Genomic DNA, 16,973 nt, shown 5'->3' with positions numbered 1-16,973 from the left:
TCGCGAACCAAATGAGGCCTAACATTATAAGTATAGATGGCTTTTAGTAATTCTTTCTCTGGTTGTCACGGGCAGCAAGCTTGGTGGCACTGGTGACGAGAGTCGCATGTAGAATAAGAGTGTACATGCGGACATATATTAATCACTCATATTTGCTATCCGCACATGTAGATGAGAATGTCAAAAATTAATGTCTACAAGTACACATGAGGATAACAATTTTAAGACATGCGGATGTTGACGTAGATAATAACCAGCATTTGAATACCCTTTTTAATTTATATCTAATATATATTTGTTATATTTTTATTTATATTTCACTTATGAATGTGTAATATTTAGACAATTTTTCTTTTCAATCTTATGAATTTTTTAATTTTAATTTTAATTTTTATGTTGGATTTGTAATTTATGTTTTTTGTTTTTAATGTTTGTTGACTTTATTGTTATGTTCATTGAATCATGGATAAAAAAACATAAGGGTGTTTCTTGTGAGCATTGATTATAATGAATATTTTGAGGTCGTATTCATCAATTTTTTTTTTTTTTTCCCCTTGGGTCTACATATTTTCGGTGTTGCACTGTATTTTCAAAACAAGTCTAAAAGATTAATAATCGGTCAAACTTATTTTTAAAAACGTTTAAAATAAGCTTATTACCTATTTGGAAATAACGGATAATAATTGCAACAACCCCGTAGATACTGATAGTAAAAAATGATACAAATACAAATAATAATATGTAAATGTGATATCCGCATTTTACGAATACAAATATAAATATTACAAATAACCGTATAAATATAAATATTCACTTCCAAAAAAGATTTTTGGGTCAAGCAAGAAATAGGAAAAAGAAAATAAAAATAAAACTGACAATTTTAAAGGAATCCCATGTTATTAATGGTGTTTCAATATTCTTACACGTGCGAGGGATATGCTGCCTGATGGCTGGTCTTGTATGAGTGGGATGGGATGCTGTTCTGTTATAAACTCTGAGACAGTACGGAGCTCTGATCCAATATCCCACTGACACTCACCCAACAACTTCCTCACTCTCTTCTGATGACGTGTCAATGGAAAAAAAAAAATTCTCGAAATTAATTTATTACATAAACATTTTTTTGGGTATTTTAGAAGCATTGAATTTCTTACGGAAAATAAAAAAGGGGGGAAAAAAAAGAAAAGGAATTAATATAATTTTCGGGATTATTAATCTTCTATGTTATAAATTGAGATGAAAACTATTACGCAGGCTTTAAAATTGATGTGAAAGTTTATATGACACTGCAACGTTATTCGAGAGTGGCGTCCAATTTTTTACTATCATTTTGCTGAGTGGTCCCTTTAAGAGCATTATTAGCAGTCTCATCAAAATAATTTTTTTTATCTATTTTGGTGAGGTAATTTGGTAAAAATACACAAAAACTGCTCTTAGCAGCTTCACTACTATCACAAATACGAGATTTTCACTAATTTTCTGTTTTTCCCCCCTTTCTTTGTTCATTGTCATACATAATTACATATGTTTAATCGGTGGATGATATTACAAGTCTTATTAGTCTAATTGATAAAGCATATTGACATGTGGTGTTCTCCCGCCTTCATCGCTAAGTATTTCTCTTGCCGTATATCATGGTATTACTAAGATTTAGCGACTTCGGTCTCGCTACTTATATTTTCCTCCTTGTTGTGGTTCTCAAGTTTACTTGTTATTGTAATGTGTTATTTTAGAGAGATCCGCTTCTACACCATTCCTAAAAATCGCTGTTTCAAACGAGCTTTATTTTTGGCCCCGTGAGCCAAGAATTTCATGGGTTGGGTCATTCACAATAAATTTAGAGTTTTTTTTGCACTTGAATTAGTTGTATAGAAATCATTGGTTTTTTTTTTTTTTTTTTTTTGGCTTTTAGAATTGTAGAATTCCTATCATCATAACACAAAAAGCCAAAAAAAAAAAAAAAAAACTCCAAATTCTTAGTGTTGAAACTGAAACTTAGGGGTTTTATTTTTGAGTTTTTATTTATTTTGCTCTAAATGAGAACATAAACAAATGAAAATTCAAGCTGGGCAACCTATTTCATGTTTGTTAAAAATAAAAAAAAAAAGAGAAATTAGGAAACCAAAACGTCCGAAGTCCTTCTTCACGAATTAGGATCACCTACAATTTCAAAAAAAATTGAGACTATCAAATTTATTTAAAATCAAGCCGTTTTTTACATCAAAATGACGTGAAAAAATGCTTCATATTAAATATATGACATATTAACAATGAAAAAAAAAAAATCATTTCAAAAGACTTTTTCTTCACTTTTAAGAAGACTTTTTTTTAACTAAATCAGAAGACTGTTTTATGCTTAAAACTTTTAAACGACATAAAATATAAGAAAAAATATTTTGAATTGATTTATTTTTAATTTCATTGCTAACATGTGATATCTTTAATATAATATACATCATTTTTCACATCATTTCAATATAAAAAATGACTTGATTTCCTCCCAAATTTCTTTGAAATATTAGGGATTCCTCATCCCTTTTTTACATCATTGCCATTGAAGACTTTTATAGCAGCTTGGATTTAACAGGCAAGTTTTGGCAAAAACTCAAGAAAACGCAAAAAGAAAAAAGAAGCAGCAACGCAGATTCCATGTCTGCTCTCCAAATATTTGACGCCCGAGACACACTGAGAGGATGTCATTGTCGCAGAGGGTCATGATGAATAGGTCGCAGTTGGTAGCTTTCCAAAGAATAACCATCTTCCTCTCTCTCTCTAACTCTCTCTCTCTCTCTCTTTCTCGCTACAGCTAGCTGTGCCCAAAATAAAAAAGCCAAAAAGGAATTCAAACCCATATAATCAAATGCCATTGCCGAGTCATATTCACAACCACGCAGCCTAACCCGCCCATGGTATCATTTTTACGCTCTCCATTAGTACACCCTCACGCCTGCTAAAGACTTGCGAGGTAGACACAAGAAAGACAAGCGCACAAACAGAGTCTCAGACAGAGAGAGAGAGAAATGGCTGTCGGAGAAGGAGGAGGAGGAGGAGGAGGAGGAGGAGGAGGTAATGAGTTTCAGCCACACCCAGTGAAGGAACAGCTTCCGGGCGTTGATTTCTGTGTCTCAAGCTCTCCCGCTTGGCGTAACTCTCTCTCTCTCTCTGTTTTTTTTTTTTTGCATTTCTTCCATGCTCTGTTTTTTGTTTGCTTTTGTCAACTTCTCTGTTGGTCGGTCTGATTTCCTTATACTATTTTTTTTTGCTTTTATACGACCCAATGTCGCTTTCTCACTCGCCGTTTCACCGTTCATGGCTTTTCGCGCGCCTTTTTCTTTCTTGGTATCTGTCCTGCTTGGTTCCCGAGAAAACTGATGGAAACGAAAATAAAGAAGAAGGAAAAGGAAAAAAGTATTAGTGAAAAAATGGGTGCTGAGATTGGTAAGAGAAAGAAACAGAAAAGAAAATTCTGAAAGTTCGGTTTCGAAGATGCTCGGTCGCCACTTCCCACGTCGAATCCTACATTTTTTTTTTCGTATTTTTCTATTGATAAAACTAGAGAATCCATTTGAACTGAACCATTTATTTTTCCCAATCTCAGTTTCTTCCTCGAGTCTTAAAATGACAAATATTCTCCTGCAGTTTCCGAGCAACCAAACAGAGCTTTTATATACTCTGATTTTCATTGAACTTTATATACAAAACGATTGCCAAAATGGGTTTCATTGTATGCAGCTGAAGCCATACTTCTGGGATTCCAGCACTACTTGGTGATGATTGGTACAGTTGTTATCATCTCAACCATTATTGTCCCTCTAATGGGTGGTGGCAATGTAAGAATTTCTCTCGAATTTCCCACACACCTATTTCTCATTCATTTTCCTATCTTTTCTACAGATCAAATAACACATTCTATTGTTGCTATAGGTGGAGAAGGCTGAGGTGATAAACACTTTCCTCTTTGTTGCTGGTATAAACACACTCTTGCAGTCTTTGTTCGGGACTCGGCTTCCGGTGGTGATGGGGGCTTCTTATGCTTTCATTATCCCCATCATATCTATTACCTTGTCGAGGAGGTTCAATACATACACAGATCCCCATCAGGTTGGTTTTCACATTTTGTGATTCCCCTTCTCCAGTTCTCAGATTTCTGTGTCGTTCTAGGACAGATTGAGTGGATACTAAAAGATAATGCTCGGAAATGCTTTGTTTCTTTGGAAGGATGAGAGAAGGAACGAGTTCATAAAACTTTTTTGGGTTATAAATTTTGCGTGCTTACTGTATCTCTGATGTGTTTGCGAGTACTTTCAGAGGTTTAAACATACCATGAGAGCCGTGCAAGGAGCACTCATTCTTTCATCTCTCCTCCAAATGACTATTGGGTTTTTTGGCTTTTGGAGAATCCTTATTAGGTAGGGTACTGGAAAAGAGCTTTATTGAATTTGAGGATAATCTTTATTCATTATTCAGTTGCTTTGATTGAGGAGCTAAGTTTCAATGTCTTATGGTCCAGGTTTCTCAGCCCTCTTTCTGCAGTTCCCCTTGTAGCTCTAACCGGACTGGGTCTATTTGTGCATGGTTTCCCACTGGTAAGACTGCTGAACTCTTCATCCTGTATTTTTCAATACACATAATTGTTATACACGCCACTGCTTCTGCTTTTATATTTTAAACACCCTTATCCTTGCCAAAACAATGTGTTTTCAGGTCGATACTGTTTGGAATATCTCATTTGGATTTTCTGTCTGATACTCAAGAAACTGGAAACTGAGTTTGCTATCGTTGTAATACATACATTTGCTAATTAGAAAACAAATCAGAAAAACCTAAAATTGAAATTCTCTGACTAGGTCAAGCTTTGTCTAGATTAGTTGACTTCGTTTTGTTTGTCCAATTGGAGTTTTTAACAGCCCAAAAGTGACATTCTCTGACAGGCCTTAACTAATTCAAGATTTATTTATAAACTGGATATGTGGTTCCTACACTACATATTGGTATATTCTATACAAGCGTTTATCATAATGCATCAGTTTCATTTTTACATGTAAATTCATTATTAAAATAACCTTGCTTATTCATTTATGCTTGTTGCTGGAAAAATGTGTTGAACTTAGACTCCAGAATTGATGATTCATTTGAACATATATTGAATTTATAATGAAAATGACCTTTCCTTTTCCATTGATGCTCATAGCTGGCAAACTGCATTGAAGTCGGACTCCCAGAGCTGATTATATTGATTATTTTATCTCAGGTGGGCATCTCCCTTAAGCCTTCTGTTGACAAACGCATTTTGTTGCTTTGTCATCTAATTTTTTTTTTTTTCATTAAAATGTTTGATCATTCTTGATATTCGTGCATTCCTGCTTGATGAAGAGGAAATTACAATTATGTCTGCTTCTGCTTGACACTTCTATTTGCACCCGTACTCTGCTTTGGTATTATGATATATAAAAATCTAGTGAGGACCATGTAATGGTACCTATGACAATTCTTGGGTAGGAGGCAGATCAATTGGCTGATTATCACTGTCCAGCCTTGCGACCTCATGGTGCACCCTAATGAAGGGAAGGAAACTTAGAATCCCTCAACTTTCTTAAATCTGCAAAGAGAAAAAGCATGTTGTATTAAGCACATATACATTAGGGAACTCTAGTCTTTTTTCCTTTTTAATCTCTCCTATTTTGAGACAATTCTTTGAATCTTTTGAGCTATTCTCTTATGTTTAGCTAATGTGATATTTGATTGATTTGCAGTACATACCCTCCTTGATAAAATCAGACAAAGTCTTATGGGACCGATTTGCAGTGATACTCTCAGTTGCGATTGTATGGGCATACGCAGAAATTTTGACTGTAGCTGGTGCATATGATAAGCGACCTTTAAAAACGCAAATAAGTTGTCGCACCGACCGTTCTGGGCTCCTTAATGCCTCCTCTTGGTGAGCTCATTTGTGAAAACTCAGTTGTGAAATATTATAGTTCATCTATCATACTAAGCATTTGTATTCACGTGTCTAATCACTTACAAACTATCCTATTTTTACTGTTTTGATTTCTTTGGTATAATATTTTTCTCAAGGAACAATTCTAATATGTCATGTTCTTCCGGCTGTAATGTGGATCATACACAGTTTTTGGGGAGATCAGAAATACCACATTATCTGGAGTCATAGCTCTGATTACTTTCTCTGTAAAAGAACCCAAATATTTCCATTATGCAAATAAGTATTCCTACCACATAAATGAGCACTCTTTTTGAATGTAATATTTGTCTAAAATATTGAACTATATACAGTAGCAAAAAGATGAACCAGTAACATGGTAGTCATCTAAATGATCTTTTATATGTTTTGCTTTGTGATGTTTCGTGGCTATAGAATGGCTGTGATACAGGAAACCCAAAAACTTACTTGAAATACGTTGGTGCTTCTAAGGTTTCTTTGCTTGGCGTAGGAGCATTACTGTCAATTATAGATCACTTGACAAAAGCAGTTGCAGTTCGTAATGATAGGGGCAGTTTTGGCTGATCCATTTGTAATTTTTGGATTATGACAAAGTAATATTTGACCCTCTGCTGTATGGCTTAATTTGATGAGCATGTTTTATACTAGGCTAATTGAACCCTAGTTTGGAAGTGATGATGATTTCTTCTTTAAACCTCTCAAGTATGTAGAATAGCTTCTTGCTGTTCTTTGAGTAAATCATAAAATCATCTGACTTTTATTTATTTATTTATTTATATTTATTTATTTTTTGGGGGGGGGGGGGGGGGGGGGGGGGGGGGGGTGAATGGACCCTAATTCACTACTATGGGTATGACAACTTAGATTACTATGAACTCCAAAACCATTACTCCTCCAATTTGCTTACTCATACTTCAAGGCTTTAGTTTCAACTTACATTTAACTCCTTTCCAGTCTTAGTGCCATCCTAGTTCCCAAAGTTTGTCCAGGTCAAGGTTAAAAGAAGCCTGGATATTGTTGTGAGGACGCATTAGGTAAAACTGTGTTTATTGAGAATTGTGAGTTAGCAAGTTGCTGCTTTGATCATATAAGATTCCAGTCAATATGTTCTTGGCCATTGTAAATGATTAAATCAAATTTATGCTTCAGTTCTTGTGTGAAATCAAATAATTTTACATTGCCATATGCAGGATTAGGGTTCCGTATCCATTTCAATGGGGGAGCCCTACATTTAATGCTGGAGATGCTTTTGCAATGATGGCTGCTTCTTTGGTTGCTATTGTAGAGGTTTGATTTATTCAAAGCATTCTTTGACGTGTTTTTCATATAGATAGCAACATGATGATTTGCCTATTCTTGTGACGATAACGAAAAATGCAACAGAAGTTAAATTATGCATACATCAGACATATGTTTGTCAGTAGATTCAGTTTTTGTTATAAAATAAGCTACACTTGTGAAGATCTGTACACTAGTCAATAGGCATGTAAAAATGATTAACATTAGGTGGATTACTTGTACATTAGATCATGCTCTGCTCATCTTCCTTCCTTAAAACTTGTGCTATGATGCATGTGATGAGAATTCATGTTACTTTTATCTGCTTTAATTATAATATCTTCTTTCATTTTTTGGGGCAGTCCACTGGTACGTATATTGCTGCATCAAGATATGGGAGTGCCACGTATATCCCTCCTTCTGTAATCAGTCGTGGTGTTGGCTGGCAGGTAGCAAATGATACTATGATGTCTCATTCTTATCCTTGTTATTGATATGTAGCGTTTGGTTCGCAGAATAAGTTATTGGAATGGAATGACTATTCCATTGGAATAGCTATTCCTTTATTTGGTAGGGTCATATTTCTAGGAATAGCTATTCTATGAGAATAACTTTTCCCTTACGAAGAAGAATAGCTATTCCTAAGGGAATAGACAACATTTTTTTTTTTAAAAATTTTTTCAAACTAAACTTTTTTTAAATAAAAATAAAAAATTGGTTCCACCCACAGCAAACCCCGGAGGTGGCCAAGACCACCCCCGATGCAGATCGGGGGTGGCCTGGCCACCACCGAAACGCATCGGGGTGGCTGCGACACCCCCGGATCCCTTTGGGGGTGGTTGCGGCCACCCCTAAGCTTCATCGGGCACGGCCACCCCCAATGGCACCGGGGGTGACCGCACCACCCCCGGGCTTCGCTTTGGGTGGTCGGCCACCCATAGATTGAACATTTTCAATTTTTTTTAAAAATGATTTTGAATTTTTTAGAAAAATAATAAATTATGTGGGTTTTTTTAGTAATTTTGGTTCAATTCCAATTGCGGTATATGCGTTGTCACCAAACTAAGGAATTGGAATAATTATTCTATTCTACCATGCTTCAATCTTAGTAATAACTATTCATTTTCCTAATGGAATAGCTATTTTGCATACCAAACAATGCCTAATTGTTCATTCTTTAACTTGTTTAATTTTAATAAATTCAGGGAATAGGAACTCTTCTGGATGGCATTTTTGGCACAGGAACTGGCTCCACTGCATCAGTGTGAGTATTTAACTTCTAAAATTTCTTCATCACTCTTTTCGGAGAATCCTTAGTTTAGGACTTGAGTTAGTTCTATTAAGGAGATAAACACATTGATTAGTCTCCATGTGAGGCCTTGATATATATATATATATATATATATATATATATATATATATATATATATATATATGTTTTTGGATGCCACTTTAACCCAAAATCACAAGTTTATAGATTTAGATTCAATTATGTTTATGATTAGATGTGGGATTTCACCACTCACTCTCACGTGTGTACTCCAACAAGTTTGGCTCTTGCATGACTTAATTATAGTGTATGCACAATCAACTTGTGAAAATTGGATCCAAATGTAGCTTTTAATATGACAATTTTCTGTAGAGTGCTTTCGAAGATCTATTGATTATTGGTTTATGATAAATCTTAGTCTGTTAGATATTTCACGATTTACTATCTCTCTCTCTCTCTCTCTCTCTCTCTCTCTCTCTCTAATATATATACACACACATATATATAAAATAATATGCGATCTAATTATGTACTATTTATTCCTTTCAAAGTGAAAATGCAGGTCTTTTGGGATTAACCCGGATTGGAAGTAGAAGAGTCATTCAAATATCGGCAGCATTCATGCTTTTCTTCTCTGTTTTAGGTGTGGTATAAATAAATTAGTAGCGTAGTTGGTCATTCTTACTCGATGTGATTTTGAGATATCTTTTCTGTTTAAGCAATAATGGGAATAGGGGCTATGCATTTTTATTTGATATTGTTCAGAAAATTAGCTTATTTAACTTAATTAATGGTCTTAATTTTGTCCTTAATTCATGTCCAGGAAAATTTGGGGCCATCCTTGCTTCTATTCCATTACCAATTGTGGCAGCATTATATTGTGTTCTCTTTGCCTATATGGGTACGTATTACATGTCTACGGTGATCAAGATCATTGAAATTTGTGTTTGAGTTATTTATTTTATGGAAACTATACTTGCCTTCTCAAATTAACATGCAATTTGCAATGTCCCTCCAATGTTTCAATTTTTGCAATGTACCCTACCAATCTACCACTCAATATATAATTTTTTCCATCCATTAGGATTTTCTGTTAACTCAGTCGGTAAGCGCGTCACGTGACATAAAATGTCTACTAGATATGAAATTAAAAAAAAGACAACTATACCTTAATATATATAATTTTATTTATTTATTTTAAAAAAACCTCATTGGGAGGGGACCCACAGGGTGGCCTTGGGTCTGGCATGACCCACGGCCAGCTGTGGGAGGTTTTTTGCCTTTTTTTTTTTTCATTATCTTTGGAGCTTTTTATTTTTTTTATTTTTAAATCTTCTATAGGATATTTTGGTTATTTTGAGTAACGTGAAATGTCCATTATACCCCTGCCCCAGCCGTTAGGATTTTCCTAATGGGAGGGAGACATTGAAAATTGTGTGGTAGATTGGTAGGGCACATTGCAAAAATTGAATTATTGTGGGACATTGCAAATTGCATGGTAGTTAGAGGGGGGTAGTGTAGTTTCTTTCCCCTTTATTTTACTTCTGTCTAAGCAATATAGTATATGGTCATATTAGAGTTAGAAAGTAAGCTTGCATTGTACATAAGACATGAGTGATGAAGATGAAAATTTGAGAAATTATAATTTAGTGACCACAAAATGCGGAGAAAGGAATTATGAGATAGATGCATATGTGTTAGAATATTAATTCAAATGATTAAGTCTACCATTTTTTATGAGCTTCAGTTTTTAGGACAACTGGTTTAAATCACCAATTATTCCAAAAACTTAATCTGATGTGAAACGATTAATTTAAGGACACAAATTTCCTAGATTTCTTACAAACTAGACTCTAAAAGTGACGTGTCCTTAGCATGTGAGAAACACATGTTTTTTTTATTAGTATGTGCTTCTCACATACTTTTTTTAATAGCTTAAAAGATATATGTCGCTTTTAGAGAGAGGTTTGTAAGATATTTTTGTCCTTTAATTAATATTCTAACATTTTTTCTCACGTATAGGCTCAAAATCCCCCTTATTATTAATAAGTGAGGACTAACATATGAAATAATTAAATGAAATGGAAGGTGAATGACTAAGACAAAGTTTGAATTTATCCTAAAAGTTTAAGTTAATAGGATATGGTGAATTTAATCATTTAATTAATACTCTAATATACTCCCACAACAAGTGAGGCTTAATACGCTGAATATTTCACTAAAATTGTGGGTAAATTGTGGAGTGAAAGTTCAAATTCAGGATCTTTGTTTTGATACCATGTTAAATTACTAATTATTTCAAAAGCTTAAGCTGATAGAAAATAATTAATTTTATAATTTAATTAATATCCTAGAATAAAGGTAGAATATGAAAACTTGATTTTGCTCTTCTTTCCTTTGGGACAAGTTGTATCCTGTTGATACATGAATAATTAAACTATTTGTAAAAGAAAAATGTAATGAAAGACCATGATGACATAGTTCACAATCATTAGGGATCTTCCACTTATAAAGTTTCCATCTTTTGTTTAGTTAATCAGCCTGATCAGCATCTGTCAAGATTCACTTGCAAGTTTCAGCTATAGTTAAATTACAGATTTGGCCATTTTTCTTCTGCTGGCAGTCTCAATGGCATTTAGACATGTCTAAAACCACAAATATCAAATTATTCAACTATGCCAAGCTAATAGAAGTCATCTCATCATGTTCATGAGCCATACGACTAACTTTCTTCGTTTGTGTTTTCCCTGAAACTTCCAGTTTTCTTAGGTTAAAGTGCTAGCCAAGAAGTAGTTTTTGTTGGTGCTGTTATTGTTGTTTCGTTGTCCTTTTTTTCTTTTGGTTTTCTTTTTTTGACCTAGTGGCAAGATAAACTCTTTGGATGTCATGAAGGATTTGACAATCTATACGGTCATATTTAGCCAACCATTCAGTTACCTCAACACCCCACAACCCCCCGCCCGCCCCCCCCCCCCCCTTTTTCCCGTTTTGCATCTCCACTGTACTCAAAAGAAAGAGAGAACCATAAAATTTTGTTCACAAGTTTTACCTTGTTCATGATCCTGTAGCATCCGCCATCCAATAGTAGTAATATGAAGCCTTAGAATGAGTAGATGCTTGCCTCTATTTGTCCAGCTGGTAATGAGATTCTAATCAGAAAGGAAGAAATCAACCTACTTTTATGCTTTGATTTTATCCAATTGAAATTTTCATTCTCAACTCTCCTTACTGTACAAATGACATACCTTCATTATTGTGCAACTGTATAATAGACTTGGCCCAAAAATTATGTCTAAAAATTCATTTCAAACTCAAGTCATCTGGAACTTTGTTAAACACATAAATCGGTTGATGTTTAAGTACTGGAAATTTCTTAACTAGGACATATGATTCATTCCCACTTGCTGTAGCAAAAGTAAAGCTAGTATTTTATTGACATAAACACAATGATTCTTCGTCTTGTATTGCAATAAAAAGAAGACTGCTATGTTCCATGAACAACATTGTTAATTGAGATGGAAATGGTCATGCAACTGATTGATTACTTGAAGAGATGTTACTTAGAAATAAAGAACAAACAACACTAAACATCTTTCTTAAATATTTTGAATACGAGTTTCTAGTTCTACTGTTTAATTTCTTAAATATTTGTTTTCGCACAACATTAAAAATCTGTTTTTGGGTTGAGCAGTTTCAGCTGGCCTTGCTCTTCTTCAATTCTGCAACCTAAATAGCTTCAGAACAAAATTCATTCTAGGCTTTGCTCTCTTCATGGGTCTTAGCGTGCCTCAATATTTCAATGAATACCTATTGATATCCAGTCGGGGTCCTGTCCACACTGGTGCCACATGGGTGCGTATGTTTACTTTTGTCATTTGCTCATCAGTCATCATTGTTTAATTTTCTTATGGTAATCTGAAATTATTTTGGTCGGCATTTCTTGCAGTTCAACAACATCGTGCAAGTGATTTTTTCTTCTCCGGCAACTGTGGCTATTATAGTCGCTTTCTTGTTGGATACCACTCTCAGCCGTGGCCAAAGCTCAACCCGTCGAGATAGTGGGAGGCATTGGTGGGCGAAGTTCAGGTACTTTAATCAGGATACTAGGAGCGAGGAGTTCTATGCATTGCCTTATAACCTTAATAGGTTCTTCCCTTCATTCTGACTTTTGAGTTCCCGCTTGCCATTGTTGACCAGAAATGGAGAAATACTAGTGAATTTGTTAGAATTTGCTGTGCCTATGGCGTTCTTTCATTCTGTCATAGTCCTTGAGTGCAAAATACAAGAGGGTCAGAAATTATATAGCAGTATAGTTGAGCAAAAGAAACTGACTTGGTGTTGCATACTTGGTTAATCTCGTATATATCTATCTTGTTATAGATGAAAATATGCTATTACAGGTTTCAGTAATGAATCTTAGGTACCTTTATTTCATGCCTGCCCTTGCACAACCAAAGTATTCTTGTTGCTTTCTTTTGTGAAGGAATGACAATTTAAAATGTGATGCAAATTGCAAAGTGGTGGTGTGTATTCAAACTTTTGAATAGATCACCCATGTCTTGCTGTATTATGAAGAATACCAAATAGAAAGAAAGAAAGAAAGAAAGAAAAAAAGATGAAAATATTTGGTTTTGAAGTTAGACATTTTCTCTAATAGGAATTTATTCAGCTGCAAAAATTGGAAAGGAGGGTCAAGCCTAATTGCTTATACAATGGGTCTCTCAATGAGAGGGTGAGGTCTGATTTGGAAAAGCAAATAGATTTTCAAACTCTAAGACAGTTTCAAGCTTTTTGCCTTAAATTTGAGGGGATGTTAGAGTACTAGTAATACTATATTGTGCTATGCTTGTATTATATTGTACTACATAGGGGTGGCATAATGAAAACTGAGGCCTTAGGCAAACAGATAAATAGGGTCTTTTTGATTTCAAAATATTAATACAATAATTTTTTATACTAAAGATTAAAAATAATAATTTAAAAATCATTTTTCTAGCTTTTTGAGATGTAAAATTACTAATTAAATTTTCATGTTCAAGTTTTGTTAATATATTATTCTCAATAGATAATACTTATCTTTCTAGTAAGATAGTCGATTGTAATTAGGATTTAATTAGTTATATGCTAAAATAAACGGCACAATGATAATAAGCGATCAGAACTTGTAAAGTTGTAATAATGATCAACTAAAATCAACAGCTGATGTAAGTATAAACAAGCTACATCATATATATATATATATTTTTTTAAACAAAAAAAAAAAAAAAAACTTGTTTTTCCAGACAAATTCAATATGAAAGGTCTATTTTTGGGGGACTTTTATAAATTAGGGTGCCTTAAGCGAAGGCTTAATCTGCCTTACCATTGAACCGGTCGTGGAACTATGATGAAATTTTTACCTTCTTTTATTATTAAAAAGATATAAATTTATGTGTTAATTTTTTTTTTGAACAAATAGCATGTGCTATTATTGATACTGAAAAGTTCGAAAGCATACAACTTGAAAATTAAGGGACAGACCCCCAACACTCTAAGCTAGAAGAATCTTACTAAAATTACATTTAAGCCTCCCTTACAATAAAAATTTCAATAAAATTTGAGTCATACATAAACAGACTGTACATATAAACAAAGGAATACACAAACACATCCAACAAAAAAATACCCAAGCCGACAGTAGGGGCACTGTCATCGCCGGAGACCGGCGCGTGTAAGGCACGCGCCTCCCCCAGAGTTACGCAGTAGTAGATCGACCTCTCTGTCTCCTGTTGCCACCTTTGCATAGTGAAAAAAGGCGGAGCGTGACTTTCACGCGCGGCGCAAGAAGGAAACCTCCTTGGCACGTGATGGCCACGCGCCGCTCACCGATAACCCACACAGCTGAAGAAAACGACGGCAGGACTAGAAGTCGACGGTGGACCCATCTAAGGGGTGCGTCTCTCTCAGAAGCCGGTGGAGAAGCAAAGATTTGGCATCAAAAAATAGAGGAAAGGATGAAGTCCAGCCATACGCTCCACTGGTGACACGAACGATAACAATAACTCCCTACCGGACGTTTCAAGATGAACCTTCCTATTAGAGAACGAGAAGAAGAAAAAACAAAGCAAAATAAACAAATTTCATAGCTTTAAAAACTAGGAGAATCACATCTACTACCGGATTTAGTCGGGGTAAACAAAAGTTCTACAACCTTATTTGTTGGGAGAAATCTGTCCTCACTGGAACAAGCCAAGGGGAACAGAAAATCACCCCCGACTCACGAGGAACCAGAGGGAAAATCACCACCAGGAGGAGGGAGGCGTGAGGCCACTCCCTCCCGGTGAAAGCCATACTCACATGGGGGCTTTCAAGGAAGAAAATATCACATAGAGAGAGAGAGAGAGAGAGAGATGTGTAATTCTTATTATAAACCAAAAGGCAAAAAGTCAAATATTAAAAAAAAAAAAAGAAGAAGAAAAAGAAGAAAGAAAGAAAGAAAGAGATTTGTTGCATTTTACTTTGAAAAAAATGCAAAATTAGTCCCTGGGTTTCACTAAATTGCAAATAACTCTCTCGGGTACACAAAAAGGACTAAAATCAGTGTGTGGTAGGCAAAAAGGGAGGAGGGAAGAGGCTTTGGTGTAAATTATGTTCGGATAGTTTAAAAAATTTGAGATAAAATTGAAAAAAATTAGATAAAACTTAAATAAAATTTAAATTTAACAACACAACCCAAACATATATTTGAAAAATAATAAAATATAATAAAAATATGTGTTATCCAAACATGACCTTAGATTTTCGGTTGATTTAAATTTTCTTCTTGGGTTTTTAAACTCGGATTCTAGCTCCTTCAGTTTTTTTTTTTTTTTTTTTTTTTTTTTTTTTTTTTTTCATGTTTATCATTTCACTCATTTCCTCAAAAATTGTTAGTTTTGCCACATCAAATGGTACATGTTAACAAATTTTTTTTTTTTTTTATTATATTTACAAAGAAAAAAAAAAGCAAAAAAACATATGGTGGTGGAAGGGTCTCCAGACTCTCCAAGTTAATGCCACGTAAGCAATTTTACCATATTTCTTGCCATTTGTATTTTGTAAAATAAAACTGGGAAAAAAAAATGGTGAAAAGGCCACGTGTCCACACCCACGGGCCACCAAGAGAGGAGGGGCTTGCTTTGCCATCACAACAAAGGAGTTGAACAATAAATATATATTTATCGGCAAATTTTTTTATGCTTTGCCGATATATATATATATTATTAAATCTGTAGAATTCATACGTGAATTCACATATCTAATGGTAGATTTGAAAAAAAGTTAAACAAGAGTTTGGGAGAATAACATGTCTCCTTTTTCTTTGGTGGGAAAAAGTAATTTTCCAACGTATCAGGATCGTTTATAGTTATTTATTCAAGGAATAAACGGTGATTGTAAGAGACCAATTATTTATTTGATTGGGTAAGTAGTTGGACAACTCAATTTTTATTTAGTCAGATAAGTTTCATAAATGATCTCTCACAATCATCTATCCAAATTATGTACATTTCAAACAAATAATTGATTACCATACGGTCATTTTCCATCAATATTACATTCTACATATTAATAGCCTTAAAGAATTGACCACCATTCAATTTATTAAGCTTGCCCTAAAGATTCCTACTCTTAAATGCATATCCCCACAATGAAATATCACTGATTTTACTAGCAAGGAATTGTACTTTTGTTTCGGATGAAAGTAATGCTCCGTATTATACTTCTATCTTATTAAACTGCTATGACAGTGCTTATGGATCTTTGAATCGGTCGTTGTTAAAAAAAAAAAAAAATTAAAAAATTAAAAGACGGATGAGAATTACCATATTAGCCCAAGATGATGTGGTTGAATATGAATATAATATCTAGCATTACTCTTTTCATAAACAAGCATAGAAATACTACTATTACATTTTTATCTCATAATTATTGTGCAATGTTGATGTAGCAGTTCCAATCAATATATATAAATATATATTTTTTTAACAATAACTAATTCAGTAATTTATTGAGATTGTGACGTCAGCATTATAAAATATTTATAACATAAAAATGTAATTTTTAACATCATTTTTATTTATTTCCTTCTTATTATTTTTTTTTTTTGGCGAAAAAAAAGGCATGGACAATCATAATACCTCTGCTCCACGTGACATCTCCTCGTTTGTCAATACCACCACCAATAGCTTGTCACCTTTCATACAAACGGAGTTGGATTTTGTGGGGGAGAGGATTTATTTTATGATTTATAGATTTTAAATATTTAATATTGTACATATTGTTATACAGCGAATATATAGTGCTTTTTACAGCATTAAATATAATTAAATAAAATTTAAACAGTAAAATATAGATAGGAAATTATAAATATATTTAATTATATTTAATGCTGCAAATAGCACTATATATATATATATATATATATATATATATATATATTCATAC

The 16,973-nt window shown here is 34.0% G+C and overlaps 1 protein-coding gene across 2 annotated transcripts; it reads left to right on the top strand.

The window, feature by feature from the left end:
• The first annotated feature begins 2,758 nt into the window (after positions 1-2,758).
• Positions 2,759-12,916, top strand: LOC133882526 (nucleobase-ascorbate transporter 4). 2 transcript variants are annotated; one of them, XM_062321725.1, is made up of 14 exons: positions 2,759-3,144; positions 3,733-3,830; positions 3,925-4,101; positions 4,309-4,409; positions 4,511-4,586; positions 5,192-5,251; positions 5,754-5,938; positions 7,153-7,249; positions 7,603-7,689; positions 8,446-8,504; positions 9,062-9,153; positions 9,334-9,411; positions 12,202-12,362; positions 12,457-12,916. In XM_062321725.1, exons 1-14 carry the CDS (start codon positions 3,021-3,023, stop codon positions 12,673-12,675), a joined length of 1,614 nt encoding a protein of 537 aa, XP_062177709.1. In that variant the 5' UTR covers positions 2,759-3,020; the 3' UTR covers positions 12,676-12,916. The 2 variants fall into 2 exon arrangements, with proteins under 2 accessions (XP_062177709.1, XP_062177710.1); XM_062321726.1 differs by lacking the exon at positions 2,759-3,144 and adding an exon at positions 3,317-3,438.
• The last annotated feature ends 4,057 nt before the right edge of the window (positions 12,917-16,973 follow it).

The sequence above is a fragment of the Alnus glutinosa genome, chromosome 11 (genome assembly GCF_958979055.1).
Source record: "Alnus glutinosa chromosome 11, dhAlnGlut1.1, whole genome shotgun sequence".
Lineage (NCBI taxonomy): Eukaryota > Viridiplantae > Streptophyta > Magnoliopsida > Fagales > Betulaceae > Alnus > Alnus glutinosa.
Note: the sequence above shows the minus strand (reverse complement) of the source record. Positions and strands in the feature narration are given on the sequence as shown.

What these genes read in the sequence shown, in the direction of transcription:
- LOC133882526 (XM_062321725.1), top strand. Translation starts at nt 3,021, where the DNA reads ATGGCTGTCGGAGAAGGAGGAGGAGGAGGAGGAGGAGGAGGAGGAGGT. An exon ending in TATTGATTATTTTATCTCAG is followed by an intron (nt 5,252 to 5,753) that starts GTGGGCATCTCC and finishes ATTGATTTGCAG; the next exon opens with TACATACCCTCCTTGATAAA. An exon ending in TCCACACTGGTGCCACATGG is followed by an intron (nt 12,363 to 12,456) that starts GTGCGTATGTTT and finishes CATTTCTTGCAG; the next exon opens with TTCAACAACATCGTGCAAGT.